At 47.0% G+C, this 26,971-nt stretch overlaps 1 protein-coding gene across 3 annotated transcripts in view; it reads left to right on the top strand.

Moving 5' to 3' along the window:
• The window catches only part of ABCA1 (ATP binding cassette subfamily A member 1), a 92,038-nt gene that overhangs the window by 53,530 nt on the left and 11,537 nt on the right, over positions 1 to 26,971 (top strand). For 2 of the 3 annotated variants that reach the window (XM_035310190.1, XM_035310191.1), the window contains exons 8-36: positions 365 to 451; positions 4,987 to 5,227; positions 5,842 to 5,981; positions 6,666 to 6,782; positions 10,156 to 10,344; positions 11,228 to 11,433; positions 11,525 to 11,701; positions 12,296 to 12,518; positions 12,868 to 13,089; positions 13,666 to 13,870; positions 14,438 to 14,551; positions 15,003 to 15,174; positions 15,707 to 15,838; positions 16,371 to 16,510; positions 17,618 to 17,755; positions 18,301 to 18,521; positions 18,976 to 19,048; positions 19,586 to 19,788; positions 20,510 to 20,558; positions 21,486 to 21,599; positions 21,936 to 22,087; positions 22,547 to 22,671; positions 23,095 to 23,193; positions 23,883 to 24,069; positions 24,224 to 24,318; positions 24,751 to 24,783; positions 25,366 to 25,471; positions 26,195 to 26,269; positions 26,714 to 26,883. In XM_035310190.1, coding sequence (XP_035166081.1) covers positions 365 to 451; positions 4,987 to 5,227; positions 5,842 to 5,981; positions 6,666 to 6,782; positions 10,156 to 10,344; positions 11,228 to 11,433; positions 11,525 to 11,701; positions 12,296 to 12,518; positions 12,868 to 13,089; positions 13,666 to 13,870; positions 14,438 to 14,551; positions 15,003 to 15,174; positions 15,707 to 15,838; positions 16,371 to 16,510; positions 17,618 to 17,755; positions 18,301 to 18,521; positions 18,976 to 19,048; positions 19,586 to 19,788; positions 20,510 to 20,558; positions 21,486 to 21,599; positions 21,936 to 22,087; positions 22,547 to 22,671; positions 23,095 to 23,193; positions 23,883 to 24,069; positions 24,224 to 24,318; positions 24,751 to 24,783; positions 25,366 to 25,471; positions 26,195 to 26,269; positions 26,714 to 26,883 — 4,205 coding nt within the window. The remainder of the gene's footprint in view (positions 1 to 364; positions 452 to 4,986; positions 5,228 to 5,841; positions 5,982 to 6,665; positions 6,783 to 10,155; positions 10,345 to 11,227; positions 11,434 to 11,524; positions 11,702 to 12,295; positions 12,519 to 12,867; positions 13,090 to 13,665; positions 13,871 to 14,437; positions 14,552 to 15,002; positions 15,175 to 15,706; positions 15,839 to 16,370; positions 16,511 to 17,617; positions 17,756 to 18,300; positions 18,522 to 18,975; positions 19,049 to 19,585; positions 19,789 to 20,509; positions 20,559 to 21,485; positions 21,600 to 21,935; positions 22,088 to 22,546; positions 22,672 to 23,094; positions 23,194 to 23,882; positions 24,070 to 24,223; positions 24,319 to 24,750; positions 24,784 to 25,365; positions 25,472 to 26,194; positions 26,270 to 26,713; positions 26,884 to 26,971) is intronic. The other variant, XM_035310192.1, reaches the window with a different exon arrangement.

Genomic DNA, 26,971 nt, shown 5'->3' on the forward strand with positions numbered 1-26,971 from the left:
ACCTGTTACTATTTCTCTTGTAGTGCTGTTACTTTATGGAACCTGGTTCTTTTAAAATGCACCATTAGTTTAGTCTGAAAATGTGAAGGCTTGATGGGAGGACTCAGGTGATGACGATCAGCTGAAGGTGAGATGTGCTGTGCAGCAGGATTTCTGAGCTGGAAACTGTGGAGTCTTCACTGCATTATGGGGTGCTGAAGCCTGGGTTAGCTTGAGCTTGAACAGAGAACCTGTCTTCCCCATCAATCACTTTGCCTTGTAAACAGTCTTATCAACCCTTCTTTACAAGGATGTCTACAACGGTTTCATTTCCACATTGGTTGGTGCCTGGTGGTGACTCCCTGTTTCTTTTTATCTCTTGCAGAGACACATTTCTTTTAACTCTTCCTTGCGGGATCTGTCAGAAACTGTGGAGGCTTTGAAAGAGAGCCTGGGAAAGCTTGTTAAAGAGGTAAGTATGTCCTATGTGTCAGAAGAATACATTGGTGTGGTGGTGGCTGCCCGAGCCTGCGGTTGAGTACAGGGAGCACAAGTCTCCTTGGTGCAACACAAAGTCAACCCCCTTGCTGTTTTTGAAATCTCCCCACCATCCTAGCACCACTGTCCCTTATGTTGACACAGGCAGCACCTGCTGCTGTGCAGCCCCTTGGTGCACAGAACTTCAGTTCACGGACACCATAGGAGTTCTTTAGGCATGTGGCTAAAGATTGGGTACATCCAGGGAGGCACAGGAGTTAAATTTTCTGTGGGGTTTACTTTCTCAGCAGTGGCACAACAGTTACCTTTGCAATGTATCTGCTGGCTAGCAGCAGCTCGCAAACTGTCTGTGGAGGTTTGCCTCCTCTTTAGCTTTTTCACTCAGTTGCCAACCATGCCAGGTGTGTTTCTATGTTGTATATACTGGCCCTTCGGTTTGGTGAGGGCATGGCATGCGGAAGAGGTGTATGTTACAACTGAGCGACTACAGAGTACTGTTTGCTCTTCATCTTTGGATAACTAGCTTTTTGGGGCAGAGATTGTTTCCTGATCTTTGGGGGGCAACCAATGCAGTGGCATCCAAGCACCAGGTGAGAAAGGCTCTGGCAAAACATAGGGATTTGCAGAGGCAAAGTGACATAGTAGAGACCGCATTTGTTTTTGCGGGTGAAACGGTGGATTAATAAATGCCTAGCTTGAGTCAGAAGCCCCCCCCCCTTTTTTTAAATAAATTTTTGGAGCCAGAAACATCTTAGCCGCTTTCTGCCCAGCTCCGACTTTGAAGCGCTGCTACCAGGCAAAAACATTCTCTCCCTCTAGCAGAAATCACAACCACCTAAACTAAACAATACCTCCTCCTCCTCCCCTCCTCGAGCCTTCCGTCCGTGCAGCGAGCGAGGAGGCAGCCGCAGAGCAGCGTGGTGAACGGCAGTAACCCGGGGAGCGCGCGGAGGAGCGGGTCACTCGGGGTTAGCAGCGCGTGCTCCCCTCCCACCGAGCCAGCCCCGCCGGGAGCTAGCGCCGTGCCAGCCAGCAGCCCCTGGCACACGTCCCTCGCCGAGCCCCAGAACCTGCCGCTGGCTCCCTTTCACAGCGAAATTAAGATGATTCCCAGATCAGCTGCAGTTAAGACCATGGCAGAGCGCTCGCTGCTAGCAGGGAGGCTGCCCTTAAGAGTTTGGTTACAGCTGTTTCCCGTTACGTCACTTAAGCTTGCCTTTTTTTTTCTTCTTTTTTTTTCCTTCCTTTTTTTCTTCTTTTTTTTTTCTCTCTTTTTTTTTCCTTCGTTTTTGTCTGGGATAAAAATAATTGAAACCATGTGACATTCAGTTTGCTGATGTGGCTGAAAATGTCCCAGGGTAGCGTGCCTTTTGCTTGGCAGCTGTTTTGGGTAGGACTACCTTTTATGCTGCCTTATTACTGTGCAAACAAAGGCAGCATTTTCCTTTGCGTACAGCGTGAGCTGCTCCAGATGGCTTGACCGAAAGTTACTTCTTATTGTCTGGCAGGCTGATTTCTGTGTGAAAAGGAGGGACTTGCTCCCTTGTTTCACAGGGCAGCAGCTTGAGGGGGTGGAGAGAACTATTGTTTGTGCCACGTCTAGAAGCCTTTCTAGCAAGGAATTTTAATTAGAGAATAGTCTGAACAAAATATTTGTCTCTTAGTGTGGGGATTGATTGGGTCTGTGTCCCTGTGCTCTTTAAATCAACCCAGGAGGGCAGATTAAATTCAGAGCGAGGGCAGCTATTAAGAAATACGGAGCCAGGTCTGATGTCTGGGAGAAGCAGTTCAGTAACACTTCAGACATGTGAGATATGTGCTTCCAGTGGGTGAACGGAGCAGCTCTGCACATCTATTGTAAAACTGCTGGTGCCAAAGATGAAACAAAGCTGCTTGCTCAAACTTTGTTTTTAAAATAACAGATAAAAGCACTTTGTAAATGCAGTCCCTCTGCGAGTTAGTTTGCGGCAATTGGCTACCCTTTCCGTTCCTGTACCTTTGCTTATCCTAAGGATCTGATGGTACTTAGCTAAAGCAGTTGACATTTACCAAAGAAAATTAAGCTGTCTTACCTAAAGTACCAAAACCTCCTAAAGGCATCCCTTTGGATTGGAAACTCACACTGTCATGACTGAAATGCAGCCTTGGCCTTTTGGGTTAGGAGACATCAAATCCCAAATCCGCAAGAGTATATTTAACCAACTACAGTTGTTGTCTAACATTCTTTTTTTCATTCACGTCCTACAATGTTTGCGTCCTGTCAGTCACCTGAATCTGTGGAGCCAGCTTGATTGGCACCAGAGTGCAGACAAAGGCAGCAGTGAGTAGTGAGGAAATGAAAGTACTCTTGAAGCAAGTCTGGATACAAGTACTGGATCCCCAGGTTTTAGCTGTTCTCACAGCTGTCTTCCATCATATCAATGTGTCATGTGTTTTCAGGCAGCTAAAAATAGAGGCTCCTTGTGTATGTGACACAAAATAGCTCTTGTTTAGCATCAAGATTTTTTTTGTCCAGATGTTGGCACTTCTAGAGCATGCACAGAACTACAAATGAATACAAAGGCTCAGGTTTACCTACAGTGTAGGGCCAGAGACCCTGGGTGTGCCTGCCTTGGTTGAATTGGTATGGAGTTGTTATGGGACACCATTGCTTTCTGGGGTTGTTGTTGGCTGGCTTTGCCAACTTTGAGTACCTGCCATTTTATTTAAACAAAGGTGACAGAACTAAGACATGGCAGAACTGGCAGCAGGGCTTTGACTGACTCTGAAAACAGAGTAATTGGGGCCATCTAATGTTATTTCTGAGGTGCATCTGATGAGCAATTACAAATAGGTGTCTCAGCAGCTCTGCTTGCCCTTATTAGTGCATGTCGCTATTCTGGGCAGCACAACAGGAGCATCACAGTTCATGTCACCTGATATTCAGTAGCAGACAAGAAATCAGATCAAATGCTAGAAAAGATTTAGAAAAGGATAGGGGGCCAACTATGGAAGATGTTACCATGACACTGTGTAAATCTGTGGTTTGCCCTCCTGTTTGATATCAGTACAGAGCAAGGCACTTTGTCTCCAGAAATCAGTAGCAGAACTGGAAAAAGTTCAGAGAAGGGCAGTGGGGACATTTAGAAGTGGAATGACTTTCACATAAAGAACAAGAGTGTGGGACCTGTCAGCCTGGTAAGGAGATGAGCTGGGATATGACAGAGATCTGTTGAGTTGAGTGGCCCAGAGAAAGAGAGATAGGGACTGAATGTTCACTGTGCAAAAAGTGTGGCACCAAGTGAAGCTAACAGTAGCCAAGTTTAGGAGAGGGAGGAGGTTCTTTCCAGTGATATGTTGTATGCTAAATATTTGCAGATGTTCAAATACCATGGAAGACATTCATTGTGAGTTAGCAAATAGACAGAAGTTCCCTGAGCTGAAAATAATTGGAATCTGGAAGGTTACTTGGGGGAAGTCTGTTCTTGGCCTTGCCTTTTTGTTTCCTAACATCCACTTACTGTCACCATCACAGAGGTTACTGAGCTAAACAGACTTTCGGTGTGTATGGACACACTTCTGTTTTCTTGCCTCTTGAGCCAGAGAGTCTGAGAGTAGTGGTCCAGTGTAGCACGAAAGCAACTCACATGGACGTGCATCGTTTTTCTCCATGTGGTGAGCCTGGCCATGTCTCTGAGCATGGAGATGTTGATGCAGTGTTTTAGGCTGAGCACCTGCTGCTTTTGCTCATGACAGATCCTGCAGGTAGCTGCCACGACAAGTAAATGCGTCTTGCAGTACAGAACCTGCCCGCCAGCTGTGAGTGTTGCATCTCTGTGCCTGGTGTCGAGCAAGCAGGGCAGGAGAAGGCTTCTCACCATGGCTGGCTTCATCTTCTGTGGAGTAAAGGCACACACTGTAGTCAGGCCTGAGGCTGCAGCTGGGCTTGTTTTCATGGGCTTTCAACAACGCTGTTGACAAAGGGGCAGGGAGGTGCTAGGGCAGGCATGGTGTTGCTGGTTTAGGAGGTAAAACTTTCTGCCAAACTTTCTGCCAAACTTTTCTTTGGCAGAGGCTTGCTGACCCTGGTGGAGCCGTGCTGGGTGACGCTGCCAGAGCACTGGGGCCTGTAGCTCTGCAAGGCTGGGTCTGATTAGCTGCTCCCACTCCGTGTTGTTTCCTTATTCCCTCTTCTGGGTCGCTCCACCCCGGAGTGAGGGGACTGCTGGAATGTGAGCTATTGTGCAACCAGAGAAGTGGTTTCCATGTGAGAGGGCAGGAAAGGCAGGAACCACCGCAACACTGGAGGAGAAAACATAGAATAAAGAGCTTGATAAGTATGTGGTCTCTGTGTTTTCCCACAGTGGTGGGGGGAAACACACTTCCCCTGGTCTCTCCTGTTAGTTGTGCATCCAGTGGGATTCTCATCTGTCTGAAAACAGATGTGTGGCTTGAAGGAGAATGACAGGATCTTCTCCCTTCACTAATCCGGTTCCTACCCATCTCCATTCTTCTCTCCCTCCCCTCCAGTTGCTGAGCATGAAGAGCTGGAGCGACATGAGGCAAGAGGTGATGTTCTTGACCAATGTGAACGCATCAAACTCCTCTACGCAGATCTACCAGGCTGTGTCACGTATTGTGTGTGGCCATCCCGAAGGTGGAGGGCTCAAAATCAAATCCCTCAACTGGTATGAGGACAACAATTACAAAGCGCTGTTTGGAGGCAACAACACTGAAGATGATGTAACCAACTTCTATGATAACTCCACAAGTAAGTGTAACTCTGTTATGGTCTAAGGTCCCATCCACTGCATGGCTGTAATGACCACTGTATTCCAATCTTCCACCGGTGAAGGCAAGTGATCCTGAGGGTCAGCAAACCTGCTACTGTTTCAAAAAAGTACACACGTGCTGTCTGAACAGCCAACTTCTGCCTCCTGTGTGTGCCTTTAGGGCCAGCAAGAGTGTCAAGATGCAAGGGATTCCCATGGGCCTCGTGTAGAAGGTCCACTGAAGGCTATGTGGACCTTCTTGAAGGGAGTGGAGAGCATGGTCATGTGCGGTCTTTGGAAATCTGACATTTTCTGTGCAAATTTTGGCATGCAGTGGGTTGCATGGGCTGTGCGGAGAAGTGTGGCTCTTAATCATAGAATATCCCATTAGTGCTGGAAGCTGTGCAGGTACTCCATGCTTGCTGGGCAGATGGTGAAGGCTCAGGCTGAAAAGGGCATTTTGTGGAGCTTCACAGCAGAGGAGGGTTTTTGTTTTGTGACAGCTGCTCTGCTTTCAGCTGTGACCGTCCTTAAAGTGTGTGCAAGTGGGTCATGTGCCTTCTGCAGTTGTCACAGTGCTATTCAGCCACTCACCCCGTCCTCTCCTCCTCAGCACCCTACTGCAATGAGCTGATGAAGAACCTGGAATCCAGCCCGCTTTCCAGAATTATTTGGAGGGCTTTGAAACCCTTGCTGATTGGGAAGGTCTTGTACACTCCAGACACACCAGCCATAAGGAAGGTCATGACTGAGGTAACTCTAACCCTATCCTCTGATATGCAGTGTGAGGTATGTGCTCTGACTGTACAGCTAAGCTTCTCTGTGTTAAATTGGGTCCAAATGCAAGCCTAGAAATGATTGTCCACCAAGCACAGCCTCCACAGTCACTCACTTCCCATGCCAAAGGCTCAAAGAGAAAAGGCCATTCTGAACTCCATTTCTACACCTTGCTGGAGACGTTTGTGGTGGTGCTTTATGATTACCCACAGTATTTGCAGCTCTGATGTGGGATATGGGACTGGGAAAGACCTTGATATGCCTTCAGATATCTTTCCTCTCCTCTACTGCAGGCTGATCAGCTGATCCTTAAACCATTTCTGATAGCAATTTACCTAATGTGCTCTCTAGTTCCCCTCAGCAGACTCTTCTAGCACATGGGGAGGGGCTGCCTCTGTGTGCCCTTCATCTCCAAATTCCACCAAGCCTTAAGGGCAGTTCTCCAAGCAGGCCCCGCTCAGCCACAGCCATCCTCACTCCCTCTTCTGATTTTCCTTCCATGTGCACATGCCTATCCTTACTCCTGTCCTTGCGGAAGCTGTTGCTCTTTGAATATAAGCAATGCTCAGTACTTCACTTGACAGGTCAATGCACCCTCTCAGCCCACAGTGGATCTGAGCCAGGTTTTGGGAGTAACCTTCCTCCTCTCTTTGCCGACAGGTGAACAGGACGTTCCAGGAGCTGGGTGTGTTTCGTGACCTCGGGGGGATGTGGGAGGAGATAAGCCCAAAGATCTGGACATTTATGGAAAGCAGTCAGGAAATGGATCTGATTCGGGTCAGTATGCAGTTCTTGCCAGAACCACTACCATCGTCATCTGCGATAAGTCATGAAATACTTGTTTTAGATGGTGATAAAACGCTAGTCTGGGCAGATAAATAGTATGGATGTGACCTCCTTTTTGAAACGTGTTGTGATTGTACCAGTCTTGCATTGTGCTGGACACTCCTTCTTGTAACATCCTGCCACAAACAGGAGCAGACCACGTTTAACAGCTGCTTCTAATCCATCTCTGCAGGGAAGTGTGCCGCTTCTTCCACGCTATTGACCTAATTCTGTACAAATATCTGCCTGGTGGTATTTTTGTGGAGTTGGTGACATATTCAGCTGCCTGTGCTGTGCACCCCTCTGTAAAAGTGCTCCCTAGAGCAGCTGCTTTCGTGAGCCACCATATACCTAGATCAGATCCTGAAATGTGCCAGGTGGCCTCAGGCCCCATTGAGTACAGTAAGATCTGCATGGTTATTGTGTTAGAGCTAAACCTAGATGCCTGGTGATCACCTGGCACAAACCTTGTAAAAACTTAATTTTGGCTTGTATGGTATGCTTAATTTAGTAATAGTTGAGTATTTATGGGGGAAGAGGGAACATCACCCTGCAGCCAATCACTTCATAACATGCTGTGCGTACGAGACCATGAAGAAAGGGTTGGGAGCTTTGTTTGGATTTGACACACTTTCTGCTATTCTGTTGGCTCCCCAGAGCTTTGTGCCCAGTGTAAGGCCTGCATTACTAGGGCATTAGCTGCTTATTAAAAGTACAAGAGGCTTAGTTCACTTTGCTTCCCTCAGGTGTAGCTCAGGGGTGGGTCTTGCAGCTCTGCACTGATGTCTTTGGAAATGCAGTGATGTAAAACTGTAACAGCACAACAAAAAATCAGTTGCAGAGGAGGTTTTCCTGCTGGCAGCTGGGTGGGTGTCATAGCACAGGTGTTACACAGAGATCTCCCCGGGTTTGTTAAGCCTTGAAGTTCATTCCTTGTTGATCCCAATGCAATGATGTGCAGAATAGTCCCTGACCTATCCTGTTGCACTTCCCAAGAACATGACATACCAGAGAGGATGAAGACATCATTTTTATTACTCCTGTGCCTCTGTTGGCTTTATTAAAATTACTTCTGCAGATACTGGCAGCAGAGAGATGAGAATCAGGCCCACCGATTGTAAATTGAACTGTTTGCTGCAGGGAGTGCTGACAAAGTCAGGATTTGGCTGTTGGTTTGGTTTGCAGTTGTGTCTTTTGAAAGGTGAATGTTACTGGCTTTTTTTTGTTTATTTTTGTTCTTAAATGAGCCCTAGGCTTTACTGATTCTTTATTTTATGCATCCTGTTAACTCTGCTGGCTCTGGTGTTTACTTCTTGGTCTTCCCAGCAGTCTGGTCTCTTCCCTTGTAGTGGTGCAGTAGCAGAAGTTCCTTTGCGGTCACCTGCAGCGGTTCTTGCTCGCGGCAGTACTGCATTGTGAACACCTGGGCAGCTCTCAGGCAGCATCCTGCTGGGTTGAGCAATGCAGCACAGCTCACAGCGGTAGGCTAAAACATACAGCTGCCTGTCTGGGCTGTTCAACTCTGCAGTTTGCAAGTCCCTGAGACTGCTGTGCTGTTGGGAGATGGGTTGTCACCTCCCAGCTTCTTTCTGCAGTAGAGGAAAACTGCTTTTCTCACTCGCTGCTGGCACTTGCAGCCCAATGCTAACGCAGCTGCTAACTCCAGGGAGGACGAGACGTGCCCCCACGAGTTACTGTCTGTTAATGCTGCTGGATGTGATGGGGCTGAGCCCCGAGCCTGCAGGTGTGGTGCCCTTCCTGCGAGCAAGGGTGGGGTGGCCAGCCTCGGGAGACCGAGCGCGCAAAGGCAGCGTCGTGCAGCTGATCCCTGTTTGTTCGGGTTTCCCTTCTGCATGTTCTCCTTTGTCAGCTTGCCTTGTTCTGTTCTCCCAGTTTGTGATTCTGCTTTTGTACCTCATGTGACCCGTTGCTTTCGGGTTTGTTGCTAACAGCTGCACATGGGGACGCTCCTCTCTGCACCTCTCAGCTTCATTCTTTGTTCTGGCAGAAATTCCGTTTCCTGTTTTTGTTGGTTATGATTTTTAGTTTTCTCTCTTGTGCTGGCTGTTTTTTCCTCCCCTTCAGGTCGGCTGTATCTCTTGCAGTTAATGCTGCCTTCCTACCTGCCCTTACATTACTGCCCACAGGTCTCAGTTCTGCTTTACTGCCAGGTGCTCCTACCTGGACTGCACTTGTGCAGGGTGTTGCACCTATACCTGGGGGTATATGTGCAGGGTATATGCGGGCATGTCACAGCCCGTCCTCCAAAAGCTAGGAGCTAAACCACGTGAAGACAGCACTGTCTCCAGTGGGAGAGCAGAAAGGCAGGACATCATTGCTGTACGAGGCTGTTTCAGCCAGCCCCAGTGACACAACAGAAAAGCACATAACAAAGGCACCCGGCTTTCAGTGTTGGTATTTCTGTTTACTGCCTGGAGAGCTCAGCCCCTGGCCGTGCCTTACCCCCTCTCCATCCCAGCGGGGAGCAGAGACCTGTTCGGAGCAGCCGGCAAGCTGGGCAGCCGCTGGTCAGCCAGATGCATTACTTCTGAGCACGTTTCTTCCTGCTCCATATCTTGCTGGTGCAAAACCCCTGCGCTTGTGGGGAGGAGGAAAGGCGTGGATGGGTTTTGTTGTCTGCATCAGCTCCCGCCTGCCCGAGGAGCCCGGTTCGTGGCTGCCACCTAGGGCTGAGCCGGGGCTGGGCAGCACTCGCTGAGTTTTCCCAAGGTGCGGGGCTGTGCGTGGCTCTCTGCTGCCATCCCCACGGAAAAGATGTGGCAGCACAAGGAGACAGCAAGCCAGCCTGCGAAGCGTGCCTGATAGCGCAGCTGCTGCGCTGGGAGAAGTGCATCATTTCGGTAGGAGAGGTGCCCAGAGCTGTTGGGAACACCCCCAGGCTGAGCTTCTCAGGATGGCAGAGTGCTTCTCCCTGAGGAAATACAACTCACACAGTTAAAAGAGGGTGTGAATAGCAGAGGGAGCATCAGCGCAGGGAGACAAAGCAACTTGCTTGGCACTCAGCAGCAGATGACAGAAATGAGACCTCCTGACAGCCAGGCGAAGTGGCTGGGGCTCGGAGGTGGCTGGTGCTGGAGGTGAACATTTATGGAGGGCTGCTTCTCGCTCTCACCTGAAAGATGGGCATCATCCCCGTCCCGCAGCTGGTTGAGGGTGTTGAAGGGAGCTCTGGTTTAACATCGGCGCTTCCTGTGCATTTTTAAGTCATTTTCCCCAGTGATACTAATTTTCATGACAAGTGGGGTGATCCAACCAACAGCAATTCTCAGTGTAACTATTTCCTCTTTGATTAAAATAACCACAGACGCTGCTGAAAGGCAAAGCTCTCTGGGACCTGCACTTGCCGGCTTCCAACTGGACAGTGGAGGACGTTGCCCACTTCCTCTCAAAGCATCCGGAGGAGTTTGAGACAGATAATGGATCAGTGTACACCTGGATGGATGCCTTCAATGAGACAGACAGGGCTATTCAGACCATCTCCCGCTTCATGGAGGTGAGGTTGTGCTAAAGTGTGGGCAGGGAGCTGGGGGACGGCAGTGACTTGGATTCCACTCACATGGTGGGGTGGTTCCTGGGAAGGGAAGGCCACTGTTCTTCAGTCCCTGTTCTGTAAATTACCAACACTTTGGTGGGGTCAAGTGCAGAGTATGTTAGAAAATGCTATTTATTCGGGAATCTAAATATAGAGGTGGGAACCTAACTGTAGGCCTTGTTCTTGAAGCTCTTGCTTTGGCCATTGCATGTGGTTTCCCACCCTGTTGTTACTGGGCGACTGAAAGTGTCTGTTCACTGCAGCCATGTCACGGCTCCTATTTCTGTTTGGGGTTTTAGCTGAGGATAGCAGCAAAACTAGCAGCTTCTTTAAGCTGAGAAAGATGAAGCAAATAATGAAACTTGTTCTACTTGTTACTCACTTATCTTGGCAGATGAGTGCAAACAGAAGCAGGTCTTGGCCTTCTGGGGCATGGTCCAGAGCCTTTGTGAGTTATCCATGGATTTTTAGAGGTTTTTGGTCAGACCTAGCTTATTGGTAACAGCAAAAATAAAACCTCGTCTATGAAAATTGATGCTTGAATCGAATCCTGTAGCTACCATTGCAATACTTCCTAACCTCTTGTCCAGAAAATACCTTTGGGTTATTTCTCAGGGACACCTCTTTGACTTGCAGATAACCAGTAAGGTGGAAAAGAAAAAAAAACACATCTCTAGCAACTTGCTGGGCTACTGTGAGCCACTGCAAAGTATTCCAGTGCTACAGCCTTTTCACGGGCCTGATATTAGTATTGTAGAGTTCTACTTTTTTGTCCCTCCTGAACTTAAAGTGTGTTCTGGTTTGATCTGGTCCCATAAACACTTCGAAATCTGTCCTTGTTTAGTGTGTCAACTTGGACAAACTGGAGCCTGTGGCCACAGAAGTCCGTCTTATAAACAAGTCCTTGGAGCTTCTGGATGAAAGGAGGTTCTGGGCTGGTATTGTCTTCACTGAAATAGCTCCGAACAGCACAGAGCTCCCTCAACATGTGAAATACAAGATACGTATGGACATTGACAATGTGGAAAGGACCAACAAGATCAAGGATGGGTGAGGCCTGACATACTGCCTTATGAACAATTTCTTACTGGGGCTGAGCTGACTGAGGATTTCTAACAGAAATGTCTTGTTCCCTTGGCAGGTACTGGGATCCCGGTCCCCGTGCTGACCCCTTTGAGGACATGCGCTATGTTTGGGGAGGCTTTGCCTACCTGCAGGATGTGGTAGAACAGGCCATCATCAGGGTGCAAACAGGCACGGAGAAGAAGACAGGAGTTTATGTGCAGCAGATGCCCTATCCATGTTATGTGGATGACATGTATGTATACAGGCTGCTTCAAAAGCTCCCAGGAGCATTCTGTCTTAGGAGGCATGGGCTTTTCTCGCTCCTTAGGTGTGGCTTACGGTGTCCCTATTATCAGTGTGGGAGCAGATCTTCTTAGCCTTCCAATTCTCTGAATTAGGCCTCACGTATGTAATTTAGGATATGTAATGACTTGTGGAACCCTTCCCAGATCTGTACAGAACTTCCACATGCAGAGTGGATGGTAGCAAGAGTGCTACCTGAGATGTGCCAATATCCCCAAACCTGGTACAGGCAAAACTAACACTAGGAAAAAAAAGCAGAGACCTAACCACAGGAGAGAGGAAGGAGGACAGTTGAGAACAGTCCCCAGGAAAAGGAGCTGTTTGCACGTGCTCTTCAATTGAGTGAGAACTCCAGCTCCCAGTCAGGGCTGGTGATATCCTTTAGACCCATCAGCCTCACCTTGTAGTGAGACACTGATGCTGTGTCATGCTTTGTGCAGTGAAGCTTTAGCCATCACCATGCTCTGCTAGCCATTGAGCAGTACCCAAAGTCACAATAATGTTTTTCACTTCGTTCTTTTGTCCCCTTTCATCCTGCTCTCAGATTTCTGCGTGTCATGAGCCGCTCCATGCCTCTCTTCATGACGCTAGCCTGGATCTACTCAGTGGCTGTGATAATTAAGGGCATCGTGTATGAGAAGGAAGCCCGGCTGAAGGAGACAATGAGGATTATGGGCCTTGACAATGGCATCCTTTGGCTAAGCTGGTTTATTAGCAGCCTCATTCCTCTCCTGATGAGTGCAGGTCTGCTGGTGCTGATCCTCAAGGTGAGCTCACTGGTTTGGTCTGTGGCAGCAGAATCCAGAGCTTTGATGTGTAGTGGCCTGCATTGGCACACTGGGGAGGAGGTAGTGGTTGTTGGCTGATCAGCAGCTCTTTGGGAGCAGGGTTTTGGAAACAAAACAGAGATGATATGCTGAAAACAGCAGGAGGTGCTGTGACAGGTTCAGTGCCCTTCAAAATGTACCTCTGGTACCACCTCACTTCTGGGAATGTTGCTGTGCAAATTGCAGCCAACCCAGTGTCCCCTCAGCAGCATCACTGAGAATCTGCTTCTACTACAGCCATTTTAGAGAGCCCCTACAAAGCTTGATGTGCCTGTTTTTCACTTTGCAGATGGGGAATCTGCTGCCTTACAGCGACCCGAGTGTGGTGTTTGTTTTCCTCTCAATCTTCGCCGTTGTGACCATTCTCCAGTGCTTCCTCATCAGCACCGTGTTCTCCAGGGCCAACCTGGCAGCTGCCTGTGGGGGTATTGTGTATTTCACACTGTACCTACCCTATGTGCTGTGTGTTGCCTGGCAGGACTATGTCAGCTTCTCACTCAAGATCTTTGCGGTGAGTCTCAAGGATACTGTCTGGGGAACTGGGCCTCCACTGCCATGAAACCCAATAGCACTGTCTAGCTGGACAGTGATAATTAGCGGGGAGGGGGTAATGAGAGGATATTTTTCCAGCGTAAGAAGCTACTAGGGCTGAGCTTTTGTTGGCTTTGGTAGGAGCAAAAAGCTACATGAAGCTTTTTGCATCTTTGTATGCTGTGGTGCTGTACCACCAGATAGGCAGGGTTGTAGGAACCATCTTCCTTCTCCATAGCACCCCTCACCTGCCAGGAGAGGGTGGCCTAGTGGTGTCTTCCCTCATATAAAAGTCCAAAGAATAATGGAAGGAATAGGGAAGCAAACTTGCTCTGGGTGGTGGTCCAGCAGATATTACAGGCTTTACTTGTTTGAATGAAACAAATACAGAGTCTGCCAGTCCCTCTCTGCAGATCTGGTCATGCTCCTTGGACCTTTAATTTTTTTATATGTAAGGTTTCTGGACTAGGTTGCCTTAGCCTTCCATTAAAGCCGAGCTGCCCAGAGCTGAGTAATTGTGAAAAACTTGATGTGTGTTTATGCCTCCCACTTGCAGAGCCTGTTGTCTCCAGTAGCCTTTGGCTTTGGCTGCGAGTACTTTGCACTGTTTGAAGAGCAGGGAGTCGGTGTTCAATGGGACAACTTCTTTGAGAGCCCACTGGAAGAAGATGGCTTTAGCATCACCACATCTGCTGTCATGATGTTGTTTGACACATTCCTGTATGGGGTCATGACCTGGTACATTGAGTCTGTCTTCCCAGGTGAGGTCTGCTTCTGTGTGAGAGTCATACCTTCACACTTCCACATGGATCCTCTTGCCTTACTCCTTTGACAGGGTGCAAAATGGGCCCATTTTTAAGCAGAGCTTAAAGTCATGGAGGAAAACTCCATACCAGCACTACAGGAAGGCTGTTGTGGCTATTATCAGTGTCTGTTTCCCAGCACAGAGGCAGTGCCCCATTGTGGTCATGGCTAAGGTAGCCCCAGAACCTTTGGTGCACTTCAGCTGTTCCTTTCTCTGAACTGCTAATTCCATAGACCATACTGAATGGGAGGCATTGAGAATATCAGCACCACATGTGGATGCTTAATGTCTTCCAGCATAGGACCTCTAACCCTGAAATGGAATTTTAGGAAAGAGATTGTTCTTACCCTGAAGACTGGCAGTGTCTTCATCAGTAGAGATCTCCTTAGTCCTGCCTAGAGGCTTACTACGGGTAAAATGCTTCCCTTCATGTTACAAAAGCTAGCTTGGGAAAATGGTCGGCTGCAGTCGGGCTCATGTAATGTTTTGTTTGTTTGTTTGTTTGTTTGTTTTTTCTCTTTAGGCCAGTATGGAATTCCCAGACCCTGGTACTTTCCTTTCACAAAGTCCTATTGGTTTGGTGAAGAACAACAGGACAGGCAGCCCCTTCATCCTGACCAGAAGGGGCCTTCAGAAGGTAAGTGTTGGAAATAAAGGAGCCCTTCTGCAGTGCAGTGTTGGGGTCTCCCTCTTCGAAAGCAGAGTTCGTGGGGAGCAGGACTGCATGGCTGAGGTGAAATTGGTCTTCCATTTGTTCTTAGTTTGGGTACACTTATCAGCTGTGTGTATCTAGGTAAGCCCAAGGTACTTAGCCAGATGGGTACTACAGCCTTGAGTTGAGAATTTCTCTCATTTTTGCTTACCCTGGTGACACTCGAGATTTCTAACCTCCAGATGAAGCCAAGAGAGTGAAGAGAGCTAAAGGGCAATCTCTGTGGAAGGTTCCTGTCACTAGGAAATAATTGTGGCTAGTTATTTGTATAGCTCATTTCTCCATGGGTCTCCACAAATTTGGAGGAATGTGTTGTTTGTTAGAGTTCTCACACAGTTAAATAATCTGCCTCTGCTTTGCTCTGTTTTCCTTCCAGTCTGCAAGGAGGAAGAGCCTGTGCATCTGAGCCTTGGTGTTTCCATCCAGAACCTGATAAAGGTTTATCGTGATGGCAAGAAAGTTGCTGTAGATGGTCTCACACTGAACTTCTATGAAGGGCAGATCACATCCTTTCTGGGACATAATGGAGCAGGAAAAACCACTACCATGTAAGATCAACATCATACTTCTGGGAAGTGGTTCTGAATACTGCTGTACCTATCAATATGGTGCAGGTGGCTGTACAACTGCAGTGGGGCTCTGCTGATGGTGCTCCATTGATTTCAGTGGAGCTTTGTTCATTTATTCCAGCTGCCTGAGAGGATGCACAGATAGATAAAGAGGACTAAAAATGGAGGGAGTTCAGGCTGTGCCTGAATGCATCTGCTGGCAGCATTTTTTTAGTAATCCCATTTGTGATTCTGACTTATCAGTATAAGGAAATGAGTTGAGCTTGAAAGGATGGGAAGCTTTTAGAGGAAAAGATATCTCCTTCAAGCAATGTCATGTGGGTGTGCTTTGATCACTGTGTTAAAACCACTGGAGCCAATTCTTCATCCATTAGTGAGATGTTTGTCAGACTACTTCCCTAATGTGGGAGTTCCCAAGGGCTTTCACCCACTCTTCATTGATCCATCCTAGCATGTACTGCAGCCACTTATTAGTGGTAGAACCTGCATATCTGTTTTGTTTGTTCTTCAGGTCCATCTTGACTGGCTTGTTCCCTCCAACCTCGGGTACTGCCTTCATCCTGGGCAAAGATATCCGCTCTGAGCTCAGCACCATCAGGCAAAACTTGGGTGTCTGTCCACAACACAATGTGCTGTTTGACTTGTGAGTAGCATTGATGAGATGCAGGGCTGTTGTTATTCAAGAGGTGTTTGGGTTCCTTTTGAGACACTATTGTGCTTTCAGCTAGGACAGATGTATCTCTAGCTGTGTGGATGGTGACTGACAGCAGGGCGGTGTGAGAGTGGTACAGGGACATTCTGTTCATTACTGTGTTCATGCATGCTTGTGTATTATCAGCAAGGGCCTACACTTACATCGTTGTCCTCTCTTTAAGGAAATCTGCTACACTAAACTTACTGATGCTAAATGTTTCCACAGTGCTTACTGCTTTGGGGTGTTACGGTTAAGCACTGTCAAGCTCCTCCAAAGGAGGATTATTTGCACTGTTGCTGAACAGTCACACTCTGAAATCAGGCCCAAGCTGAGCACACCCAATCTGTAGCTGCTGTCTAAAACCTCAGCCTTAAGAGATGTTTTCCCAAGCAAACAAATGCTCTTGCTGTAACACTAATGCAAGGGATGTATCCCAGCATGGTGCTCTCAGCTGTGCCCTGAGTGTGTTCCTGTTCCCTAGGCTCACTGTGGAGGAGCACATCTGGTTCTATGCTCGGCTCAAAGGGCTGCCGGAAAAGCAGGTAAAAGAGGAAATGGAGCAGATGGCAATGGATGTTGGTTTGCCTCACAAACTGAAATCCAGGACAAGCAAACTGTCTGGTAGGTTCAGCAGCTTTTACATTTCGGTGTAGCTCCCACAGCCCTCCCTCTCAGCAGAGCTTGGCAGAGGCTGCATCACAGATCTTGTCTGGATCTTCCAGTTAAGGCTGGATCCTGCACAGGCTACCACAGAACTTGACACTTAAAATATTAGTTATTTCATAAGTACCTAATCATCATCTATGTTAGGAAACATAACAATCTTACAGTATTTCACGCTGATACCATAAAAAGTCAATCACTTTCTATGAGTATTTCTGTACTTGTTTCCATCATGACACAAGCATCCACTCTAGCCATGGAATTCATGTACCTGTGATAAAGCTACATGTGATATTTGTTCTCCAAATGCTTACTAGTATGTTTGGGTTTTATGGGGTTAGGTGAGGGTGGCTCAGACCATAACCTAGCCTCCAAGTCATGTGCTGTTTGTGAACAGCACGTGTACTTTTTATATCAACTTATGCTTCTTCAGTTGACATCCTGGAATGTCCTTCCCCCTTTGTTCCAGAACGCCAGGATTCCTGTATCATTCGGTACCAGATACTTGAGGACTGAGATTGCTTTGTCTCAGAGTCAACATGTTCACAGACAGCACATTTGTCCTGGGAAAGGGAGTGTAGGTGGCCTCAGGTTGGCTTCACTGAGAAGAGTGTAACATAAGAGAGGTTGAACAGTATACAATAATTCCTCACTGTTGCCTCTGATGCACTCAGACAGGAGAGGAGTCTCTTGGGGACCTACTGCTGTAGCTCAGGCTTATAAAGACCTGTGCTCCATATCCTCAAACACAGTTAGGTCTCCAAGCAGGAAATTTGCTACTGCTGATGTAGCAAAGATACATGTAATTCACTTATAGAGGGGCTCGCAAGATGTGGTTTCCTGTAGAAGAAGAATTGGGCAGCACTGGGGGAAAACCATCCCAATGAATTATCCCCTGTCCTGCAGTTTTTGGGACCCTGAGGGCCTGAAACAGTAGCAGCACTGTCTTCTCAGTATTCAATTCTGCTTTCTCTTGGAGAGCTCAGTTTCTGCTGTGCTGCTTTTTTTGTTGTTCTCCTGCTCTCTTTGTCAGCCTGAGTTCCTCTTTCTTGTTGTGCCTGTCAGGTGGCATGCAGAGGAAGCTCTCAGTTGCCTTAGCCTTTGTTGGTGGCTCCAAGGTTGTCATTCTGGATGAACCCACGGCTGGGGTGGATCCTTATTCCCGCAGAGGGATATGGGAACTGCTTCTGAAGTATCGGCAAGGTACGTGGTCTTTTTCTGTACTTCCAATGAAATGTGTCATGGAAAGCAAAAGAAAATCAGTCTATGATTTGTGACTGTTCCCAAAATAGCAACGTGTCTTTGCAACTCTGTTGTTGCCTGCACTGAGGAAGGAACAAAAAGCATGTTGGACAAGCGTGTTCTGATCTTTCACCTGTCCTCATTTCTCATCCCATTCATGTCAGAGCTCATGAGCAAAGCTCCTTGATGTATTGTGAGAATAGTAAAGGCAGAAATTCACCCCTTTCTTGTAGCAGTGTCCTGTCGTAGTGCAGCCATCCTTGCTGACGTGAAATTAACCCACTTTAGCTAAGCAGGGCAATGGTGTGCAGAGAATGGGGAAAATGTAACTGTGACAGCAATTGTGAACCTTTTCCATACTTCTCTCCTTATTCAAATGAACTTCAACCTGGGTCACAAACATCCCATTCAACTTCATGGAAAAACCCAGATGACCATGGCCTTCCTTGTTTTGGGAGCTTGGGTATGGTTGTTTTATGGCAGTGTCTTCCTTTGCTTTCTTCCAGGCCGCACTATCATTCTCTCCACACACCACATGGATGAGGCAGACATTCTGGGTGACCGGATTGCCATCATTTCTCATGGCAAGCTCTGCTGTGTTGGTTCCTCTCTCTTCCTGAAGAACCAGCTGGGAACAGGCTATTACTTGACCCTGGTCAAGAAGGATGTGGATTCGTCTCTGAGCTCCTGTCGCAACAGCAGCAGTACAGTGTCCTATCTGAAAAAGGTACAACTGACCCTTCCTGCTTATGCTCCTGCATGTAATTTTAGGCTTACAGCATTTAAGATTTTACATGACAGAATATATTGAAGAAAAAACCCTTATTCTTTAAAAGAAGGGTGGCTTGCTTTTGTAGGTGCTATGGCAGACTACATCTAGTTAAATTATTGCATGGGATTTATGCCTCTAATATAGTTTCTTTCAATGCCAGTGTTTCCAAAGCTGATTGGAGAGAGACAGGATAGATGAAATGCACACTTCTGTAATACTTACATCTACTGCTGTGACTTCTTGCTTGTATTTTAGCCCTTTGCAGTAGTATGTCACCTTTACTTTGACTCCTCTGTGGAGTATCTAGCATGATGCAGCATGTGTTTGGAATTACAAAGAGTGTAGCATCTGTGCAGGCCCCTTTTCTAACTAAACATTGTTTAATGGTTGTCTTCCCTTTTGTGACTAGGATGACAGTGTGTCCCAGAGCAGCTCTGACGCTGGCCTTGGCAGTGACCATGAAAGTGACACCTTGACAATAGGTGAGGCTTGGAAAAAGAGTATAGTATTCAGTCCCAGTGCTAACATTGTTCATACTTTGACCTTGAACTTTGTGTTCTTAACTTTTAACTTTGGCCTTAACTTTGTGTCCCTGTGTAGCTACAATCCTGGGACAGTTATCAAGCTCACAGACAGCAGTTACCACAGTTCACAGTATTTTTAAATCCATAAATACAGGAACATTTTTCTCTTGTGAGCCACTTTGAGTTCATGCTGTCTTGAGATTTAATAGCCAAAGGTGATACGGTTGATTGGCCTGTTAGCAATATGGCTTGCCAGGCTGCCAGTAGCATGTAAGAGATCTCCCAAATTCAACAAATAAAAGGAATAACAAGCTTAGGTCCAAGTCTTCGCTAAATACAAATAGAAGTCAGATTTTCCTTGAAAATGAGGTGCTTTCCAGAGATGTCCCATTTTCCCTCCTTTGCTTCTGACAGAATTATTTAGACTGAGCTGATTTTTCTTCACGATGAACAAAATCAGAAGATGAATGCTACCTTTTTCATTGTTTTTTTCAGATGTGTCTGCAATTTCAAATCTCATTACAAAACACGTTCCTGAGGCCAGGCTGGTGGAGGACATTGGCCATGAGTTAACCTATGTCTTGCCATACAAAGCTGCTAAAGAGGGAGCTTTTGTGGAACTATTCCATGAAATTGATGACCGTCTCTCTGACCTCGGCATTTCCAGCTACGGCATTTCTGAAACTACCCTGGAGGAGGTGAGTGAGCTAAAGCTTCTTTTTTGATTTAAACCACGGAAAGTGAATTATGTCAGAAACAAGAGCAAGGCAGCCTTGTCTCTTTCTGTAAATATTTGCCTGTTTATTGTGGAGCAAGCAGCTCTGTCCTCCTCTCCAAAATGGATTTTATTCTGTACCATTAAAGTGTTTGTGTTAAAAACAGAAATGTAATACAGGCAAGCTAGGTCCTTAGTGCTCAGTTGCGCTCACTGAGATGTCTGTCATGTGAAGTTTGGTACCAAATTGACTTCTAATGACCATGTAAACACCTTTGAAGTGTTTTTAGGGATGCTTTGTGCTGCACTTAACTGAAAACATGCATTTTCAGTACTGGAGATTGTTGTTTACAGAAGCCCTATGGCCATAAGCCCTTGTCAGGGTGTTGGGGCTGATCCTTGTGATTATGTTCTGACAGATTTAGTACCAAGGTGTTTCTCTCAGACACAGGAAAAAACTTTAATTTAAGACATACTGAGAACTGATGTTGTAAAGGTGGAACAACTGCTGTGTGTTTACAGCCCATGCTTCTGGGGAAGCTGGAGGGAAAGTCCATGCTCCCATCACCCAGTGGATAAAGCCTATATCCTCTGTTCTCATGGTACGAATGCCAGTCTAAGGCTCTGTCATGGCATTTCCTGAAGGAGTCCCCACAATATTGCATCCCTTCTAATTTTCACTGACACTTACCATTGCCTTTCAGATCTTCCTCAAAGTGGCTGATGATAGCGGTGTGGACGCAGAAACCTCAGGTGAGTGTAGTTGTCTCCTTCAGTGTTGAAGGAGACCTCAGGGTGTAGGGTGTACCTTATTTATTTGCGTTATTTAAGAACATGGCTGACAGAGCCTAGACATTTCAGGAGTAATGTTTCAGTGCAGGGCTTAGCTTCCTGGGGAAGAAAGGTTGTAGTAGTTATATCAAACGAGGAGTGTTCCTGTTCTCAGCTGTTAGCCTTGGACAGGTGGGTGACCTTTGTGTATGGCAATGTGTCCGGATACACAGTGACATATGCCCAGGTATGATAGTCCCTATTTCAGGCTGAAGTGGAGCTCTTCTGTGGTGAGAGCTTTATGACCTAAAGTAGCTGTTCTTAGTATGCTTAACGATGCTTGTTTACAGTTACTTTATGCAGTAACAGCACACTCATTCTGGAAGAGTGCAGAGTTTCAAGTTTCAGAGTGTATTGTGACATTGAGTGACATGGCTGTCTACTCTGAGGAGTAGGAAGAACTTTTGACAGGGTCAGACCACAGTACCCTCTGACTTTCTCTTTTCCTGAGAGCAGCTCACTGCACTAAGTGCTTGTGCCAGTGTTTCCTGATAAATTAATGCTAGCAAATTGTGCTTGGTGTCGTGCATATTAAAGGAGAATTTTCTTCCCGTGAGAGAAGCCTGCAGTTTCTATGGCTAAGTGAGTAAATAAATAATAATAATAATAAAAAAATGTCCAGTGTGCTGGAAGAAGCTTCTAGGACAGCACATGCAGAATAGTGCATAAACCATACAACCTTGCAGAGTGACAACCATGGTTTTAGGTTTTTCTGCACTGGAATCACTCCAACTCCTTGGTTTACAGATGGGCATCATGTAAAATGAAAATGATACTGCTTTGCTTTCTCTGGTGCTAACTGGAGATCAATGGAAGCAGTTCAGCTAACCATAACTGCATTATTTTCAGATGGGACGTTGCCAGCCAGAAGGAACAGGCGCGCGTTTGGAGACAGACAGAGCTGTCTTCGTCCGTTTACAGAAGATGATGCATTTGACCCTAATGATTCAGACATAGATCCAGGTATCATAGGTTCCCAAGCCTGTTTTCTTCTTGTGGACACTCTTTCACATTATAAATTGTGCAGATTACAAGGCTGAGAGTGCCAAAGGATTAGTGGGTTATTTGCCTTTAGTAGGCAGTGCAGTATCCATAGCCTATTCCAACCTTCTGTCAAGGCTCAAAGAGATAAAGGTGTACATGCATTCATGTGAATTTCTGTTGCTTTTTCAACCTGTTGCTCTCTTTTTTTGATGAGTGAGAGTAACTGGTCCAGCCATCACCTTGTTTCTCCAGCGCAGAATTGTCCAGGGAGTATCTTTGTGAGCTTGTAATTAATTGTTTATTGCTTCTTGCCAGCAGAATCCAGAGAGACAGACCTTCTCAGTGGCATGGATGGGAAAGGCTCCTACCAGATGAAGGGCTGGAAGCTGTCCCAGCAGCAGTTCATGGCTTTGTTGTGGAAGAGGCTGCTTATTGCCAAGAGAAGCCGGAAAGGCTTCTTCGCTCAGGTGAGAGCATCTAACATGTACAGGGCCCCTCAGCAAGGGAAAGTCTTGCCCACATGATGTGTCTAGGGTTGAAGGCAGGGAGGACCCTTCAAGAGAATCCATATCATCCAAACTGGTCTGCTCTGCACCTCTGAGCAAAAGGGGGCTTGTGCAAGTGAAAGGAGGTAGATGATAACCAAGCGGTTACCACATATTCTTGCACAGGAAGGGTGCAAATGAGATTCAAATCCAAATTCTGCCTTGAGAGAAGCAAGTGGGGCTGAGTCCTCTGTGTGCCACATGAGTGACATGATTGCATGTCAGGATAGGCCTTGTCTCGGTATCTAGAGAAGCTGTGGTAATTTACAAAGACCTTCCTGGGAAACTTTGAAAAAGTCTTGATCCATTGACTCACCTGGAGCTGATGGTGCCACTGGAACATTCACTTTAAAAATGCTCACTCTTCCATTGCAATTTCAGATTGTGCTGCCAGCTGTCTTTGTGTGTATTGCTCTCATGTTCAGCCTGATCGTTCCTCCCTTTGGGAAGTATCCCAGCCTAGAACTGCAGCCCTGGATGTACGATGAGCAGTATACTTTTATTAGGTATGTTCTTTGTGGCACAGAAATAGTGCTAAATCCTAAAATTATTTTCTTCTCTGCTAACTTAAGTTACTGAGCTCTGAATTCCTTACCAGATTGTTTGAATTTGTTTTCTGTGGTTAGCTCAGAAGTACATTTGAAGGAAATGCTGGTCTTTTCCTTTTAGACCTTTAGCTGCCATCATAAACTACTAGCAAGGCCATATCCATTTCTGAACAGTGTTATGACTAGTAATGCTGTGCAGAAAAATAAATGAAGACCAGAAGTGTGTTTGTGCTCCTAGGCCGAGTGTTTTTCAAAGGGAAATCTCCACCCATATCCTTTTCCTGAGCTTTTTCACTGTGTTCTCTGACTTACTCTGCTGCTGTTTTTGCTGCATGTGTGTTATCCCACTGACCCAGTGGTGTTTGTCTTCTGTATCCATAGCAATGATGCTCCAGAAGATGCAGGCACTCAGAAGCTTTTGGATGCCCTTCTCAATAAGCCTGGATTTGGGACACGCTGTATGCAAGGACACTCTATCCCGTAAGTAGAACTCAGAGCTGGGAAGGGGAAGCCCAGCCCTGGCTTCTGGTCACTCAGTAGATTCAGTCAGCTTCAGGGAATGATACATACACATGGCCAGGGCAGGATTTAAACCAAAAAGGTTGTAATTACATTAACTTCTTTACGCTCAGGACCTTCTAGAAAGTGCCAGCACTCAGCATGGTAAGGGCGCAGGGCCTGGATGCAAGTCCTCACTGACAGAGCAGCAAGGGAGACAGTAGTCTCTCCCTCAAATTACTGTTCAGTTCTGAACAACAAAAAAAAGGACCTAGTCATAGAATCATAGAATGGTTTGGCTTGGAAGTGACCTTAAAGTTCATCTAATTATCTAATTCCAGCCCCCCTGCCATGGGCAGGAACACCTTCTACTCTTGACTGCACCTATTCACATGATCCTTTGTTTCCAGCTGCACTAAAAAAAAATCCAGGTTAGCACCCCCACAAACACCAGCAGACAGGATGGAGAGCCAGGCAGCATTGGTGGTGTTTCCTACCTCTGCCACTGTCTTGCTGCATGGTCTTGGGCAAATCACAGAAGATCCAGGCCACTTGTGCAGAAAGGATAAAGAGTCCAGGCTGGTTTGTGCCTAGGCTGGAAGAACTGCAGCTCATCTTCACTGGATGATGGGAGAGGGGGTGACGGTTGCCTTGCCTCTGTCCTGACACAGAGACACTCCTTGCACCGTGGGGCAGACGGAATGGACCACTGCTTCAGTCCCTGAGTCAGTCCTGGACATCTTGAAAGGCAACTGGAGCATGGAGAACCCTTCACCATCATGCGAGTGCAGCAATGAGAAGATCAAGAAGATGCTGCCTGTGTGCCCCCCTGGTGCAGGCGGGCTGCCACCGCCACAGGTAGGAGGGATTTGGGGGGTCCTGCAGTGAGGGATGGTCCTAGAGAGCGGAGTGGCTGGGTGTGATTACTATATGCAGTACTGAGCACAGTTTATCTGACTTGGCACTTGCATTTTCTAATGGATATTCATGTGTGTTTCTCTGGTGACACCAGCGAGAACAAGACACTGCTGATATCCTCCAGAATCTAACAGGCCGCAATATTTCAGACTATCTAGTGAAGACCTACGCACAGATCATTGGAAAAAGGTAGCTGTTAACATGCCATGTCCCTTACCTCCCCTCCAAACACAGTGTGCTGTCAATGGGATGCAGCATAGCTCAGTAAATAGGTCTTGGCAACCCAAACTCTTAGCTCCTCTGACTGTCCTGATCCACAGTTCAGGTGTTTGTGCTTTGGAGTGATGCCATGGCAGTTCTGGGGAGGGGAGGCAGACATGTTCTGAGCCTTGTGGGTCAAGTAATGGGAAAGATGGAATGCAAACCCAGGCATTTTTCCAGAGAGGAGTGGTGGGACATAGAATCACAGAATGGTTTGGGTTGGAAGGGACCTTAAAGATCATATGCCAGATGTGATGGGGTATTGCACCCTTTTCCCTGGCTGGGTGCCTGAAACACTGGTAGGGGTTGTCTCCTCTTTTTCCATATATAAATAATCTGCTTTCTTTTCTGTCTCTGCAGCTTAAAGAATAAGATCTGGGTGAATGAATTCAGGTGAGTTTGTACCTTTTCTTTAGTTTGCTTGTGTCCACTGCCCCTTCTGAGTGAGCAAGGTTCTCAGGACAGGTCCACCCAGTTTCATAGTTTATTGTGTGTGGCTCTCAACTGCCAAGTGTCCGGGAACACTTGAAAGGATACACCTGGGACAACCCCAGAACACACTGCTGGAAAACCTGCCTGGTTTATATGGAGAGCAGTACTGGCTTGAAAAGGTTCACGGGTGCAGCCAGCAATACTGTCTCATGGGAGGTGCTGTTTTTCCAACCGGGGGAGCAGAGATAGGACCCATTCTGCCTGCACAGGCAGCAGAGGTCAGCTGCATTCATTAAACACAGTCTGTGTCTTTACAAACAGCACACTGTAGTCATAAGCTGGTTATTTAACCCCAGAAATAAGGGGTGGGAGACAGGAGGGCTAAGCAGCAATGTGGAAAGGTCAAAGTTTGCCCTTTACATAAGAGTGGAGACACTTGCCTTGGTTGTAGTGCAAGAAAATGAGACATCTGGGAAAGCAGAAGTGGTGTTTTCTGGAGGTGTGTAATCAGGTGTGTGCTTCACTCTCCATCTGTACCCCCAGGTATGGTGGCTTTTCCTTGGGAGCCAGCAGTTCCCTCATGCTCCCTCCAAGCCATGAAGTCACTGATGCCATTAAGCAGGTGAAGAAAATCTTGGAGCTAGCGCAGGTGAGTAGCTGTCTCCCATAAACCCAGATTGTGTTCATGTGACAGAGTTCTGTTATTTGGGAGATTACTTGGGAACTGTAAAGTGAGAAGAGTGTGTACGTTAGCTTTCCAGTGGCTTCACCCCAGCACCTCTGAGCTGGGGTTTTCCAGGCTGGTGTTGGGCAGCAGCAGAAGGCTTGGGAATGCGTTCAGCTGACGCTTGCACAGCTCTCATTGCTGATGCAGGTTCTACCCAACACCATCTGCAAGTCAATAGGGATTACAGCCACCTCTGAGTGTTCTGTGGCAGGGCAGAGCAAGCTGTCTCAAGGAATTAACAAGCTGTTGCCAGCTCCTCTAAAACCTCACTAAAGTTCTTCTGTGCTGAGTCTGTCCTGGCTCAGAAGAGAACTTGGTCCACTGCTTTCTTCTGAGACTGCCTCTGGGCTGTGGTGTTACTGAAGATTTTCTGCAACCTTGTTTTAATACTTGTCACTGGGAAAAAAAATAAATTAAAACAAGCCTAAGGCTGATCTTTCCAATTGGTAGGACTGCAGAAAGGAAACGGGGGAGGGGAAAGCTGCACTTTCTTAACCTTCTTACCACCTCTGTCTCGGAGGATAGAGTCTGCAGACTCAAAAGAAAACTGCCAGAGCGATGAAAAACCTAGGGTGACCCCTGGAGTCCAGGATGTGAGAAAGGGAACTCTCAGAGGGGAAGTAACTCTCTCTTTGCTGTTTGCAGGGGAGTTCTGGAGATCGATTTCTCAACAGCTTGGCAAGTTTCATGAAAGGCCTGGATACAAAGAACAACGTGAAGGTAAATCAAGCATCCTCACTGCTGTGCCTGCTGTTTGAAACTTTGGTAACCTGGGGTTATTTTTAGCTAGCAAAACCTTAGCAGTTTTCCTTGGGCAACTGTGCAGACTAGAGCTCTCTACATTTAAATCATTTGCTAGTGGAGAATATGCAGATTATATTCTTACAGTTTTCACTGAAATCTGTTTTTCCCTGTCCAGGCCTAAGGCTCAGAACGAGTTCTGTGCTGAATCAGTGGCTTGGTTTCAAGGCACATGCTCTTGCTTCCAGCAGCCTCTAATGGTTACTGGTCAAACTGTATGTCTGGTCCCTGAGCAAGCTGGCTGGGAAAAGACAAAGAAATTGCTTATCCTCAACAGAGGAAGGGTCGTTCTGCAGGGCTCAGGAGTCTGTTCGGTGGCTGATGTACCTGGTGCCTTTCTGATGCTGATGTGGTCTCTTGCAGGTGTGGTTCAACAACAAGGGCTGGCATGCCATTGCCTCCTTTCTAAATGTGATCAACAATGCCATCCTTCGGGCCAACCTGCAGCAGGGCAAAAACCCTAGTGCTTATGGGATCACTGCCTTCAATCACCCACTCAACCTCACCAAGCAGCAGCTCTCTGAAGTGGCTCTGTAAGTCCTAATGTGAATACAGATGGGTTTGGGATCATCAGCTGATGATTACTGGAAGCTGGCAACATGTGCAATGCTGTAGCATCAT

This window comes from Oxyura jamaicensis, chromosome Z, assembly GCF_011077185.1.
Source record: "Oxyura jamaicensis isolate SHBP4307 breed ruddy duck chromosome Z, BPBGC_Ojam_1.0, whole genome shotgun sequence".
NCBI lineage: Eukaryota > Metazoa > Chordata > Aves > Anseriformes > Anatidae > Oxyura > Oxyura jamaicensis.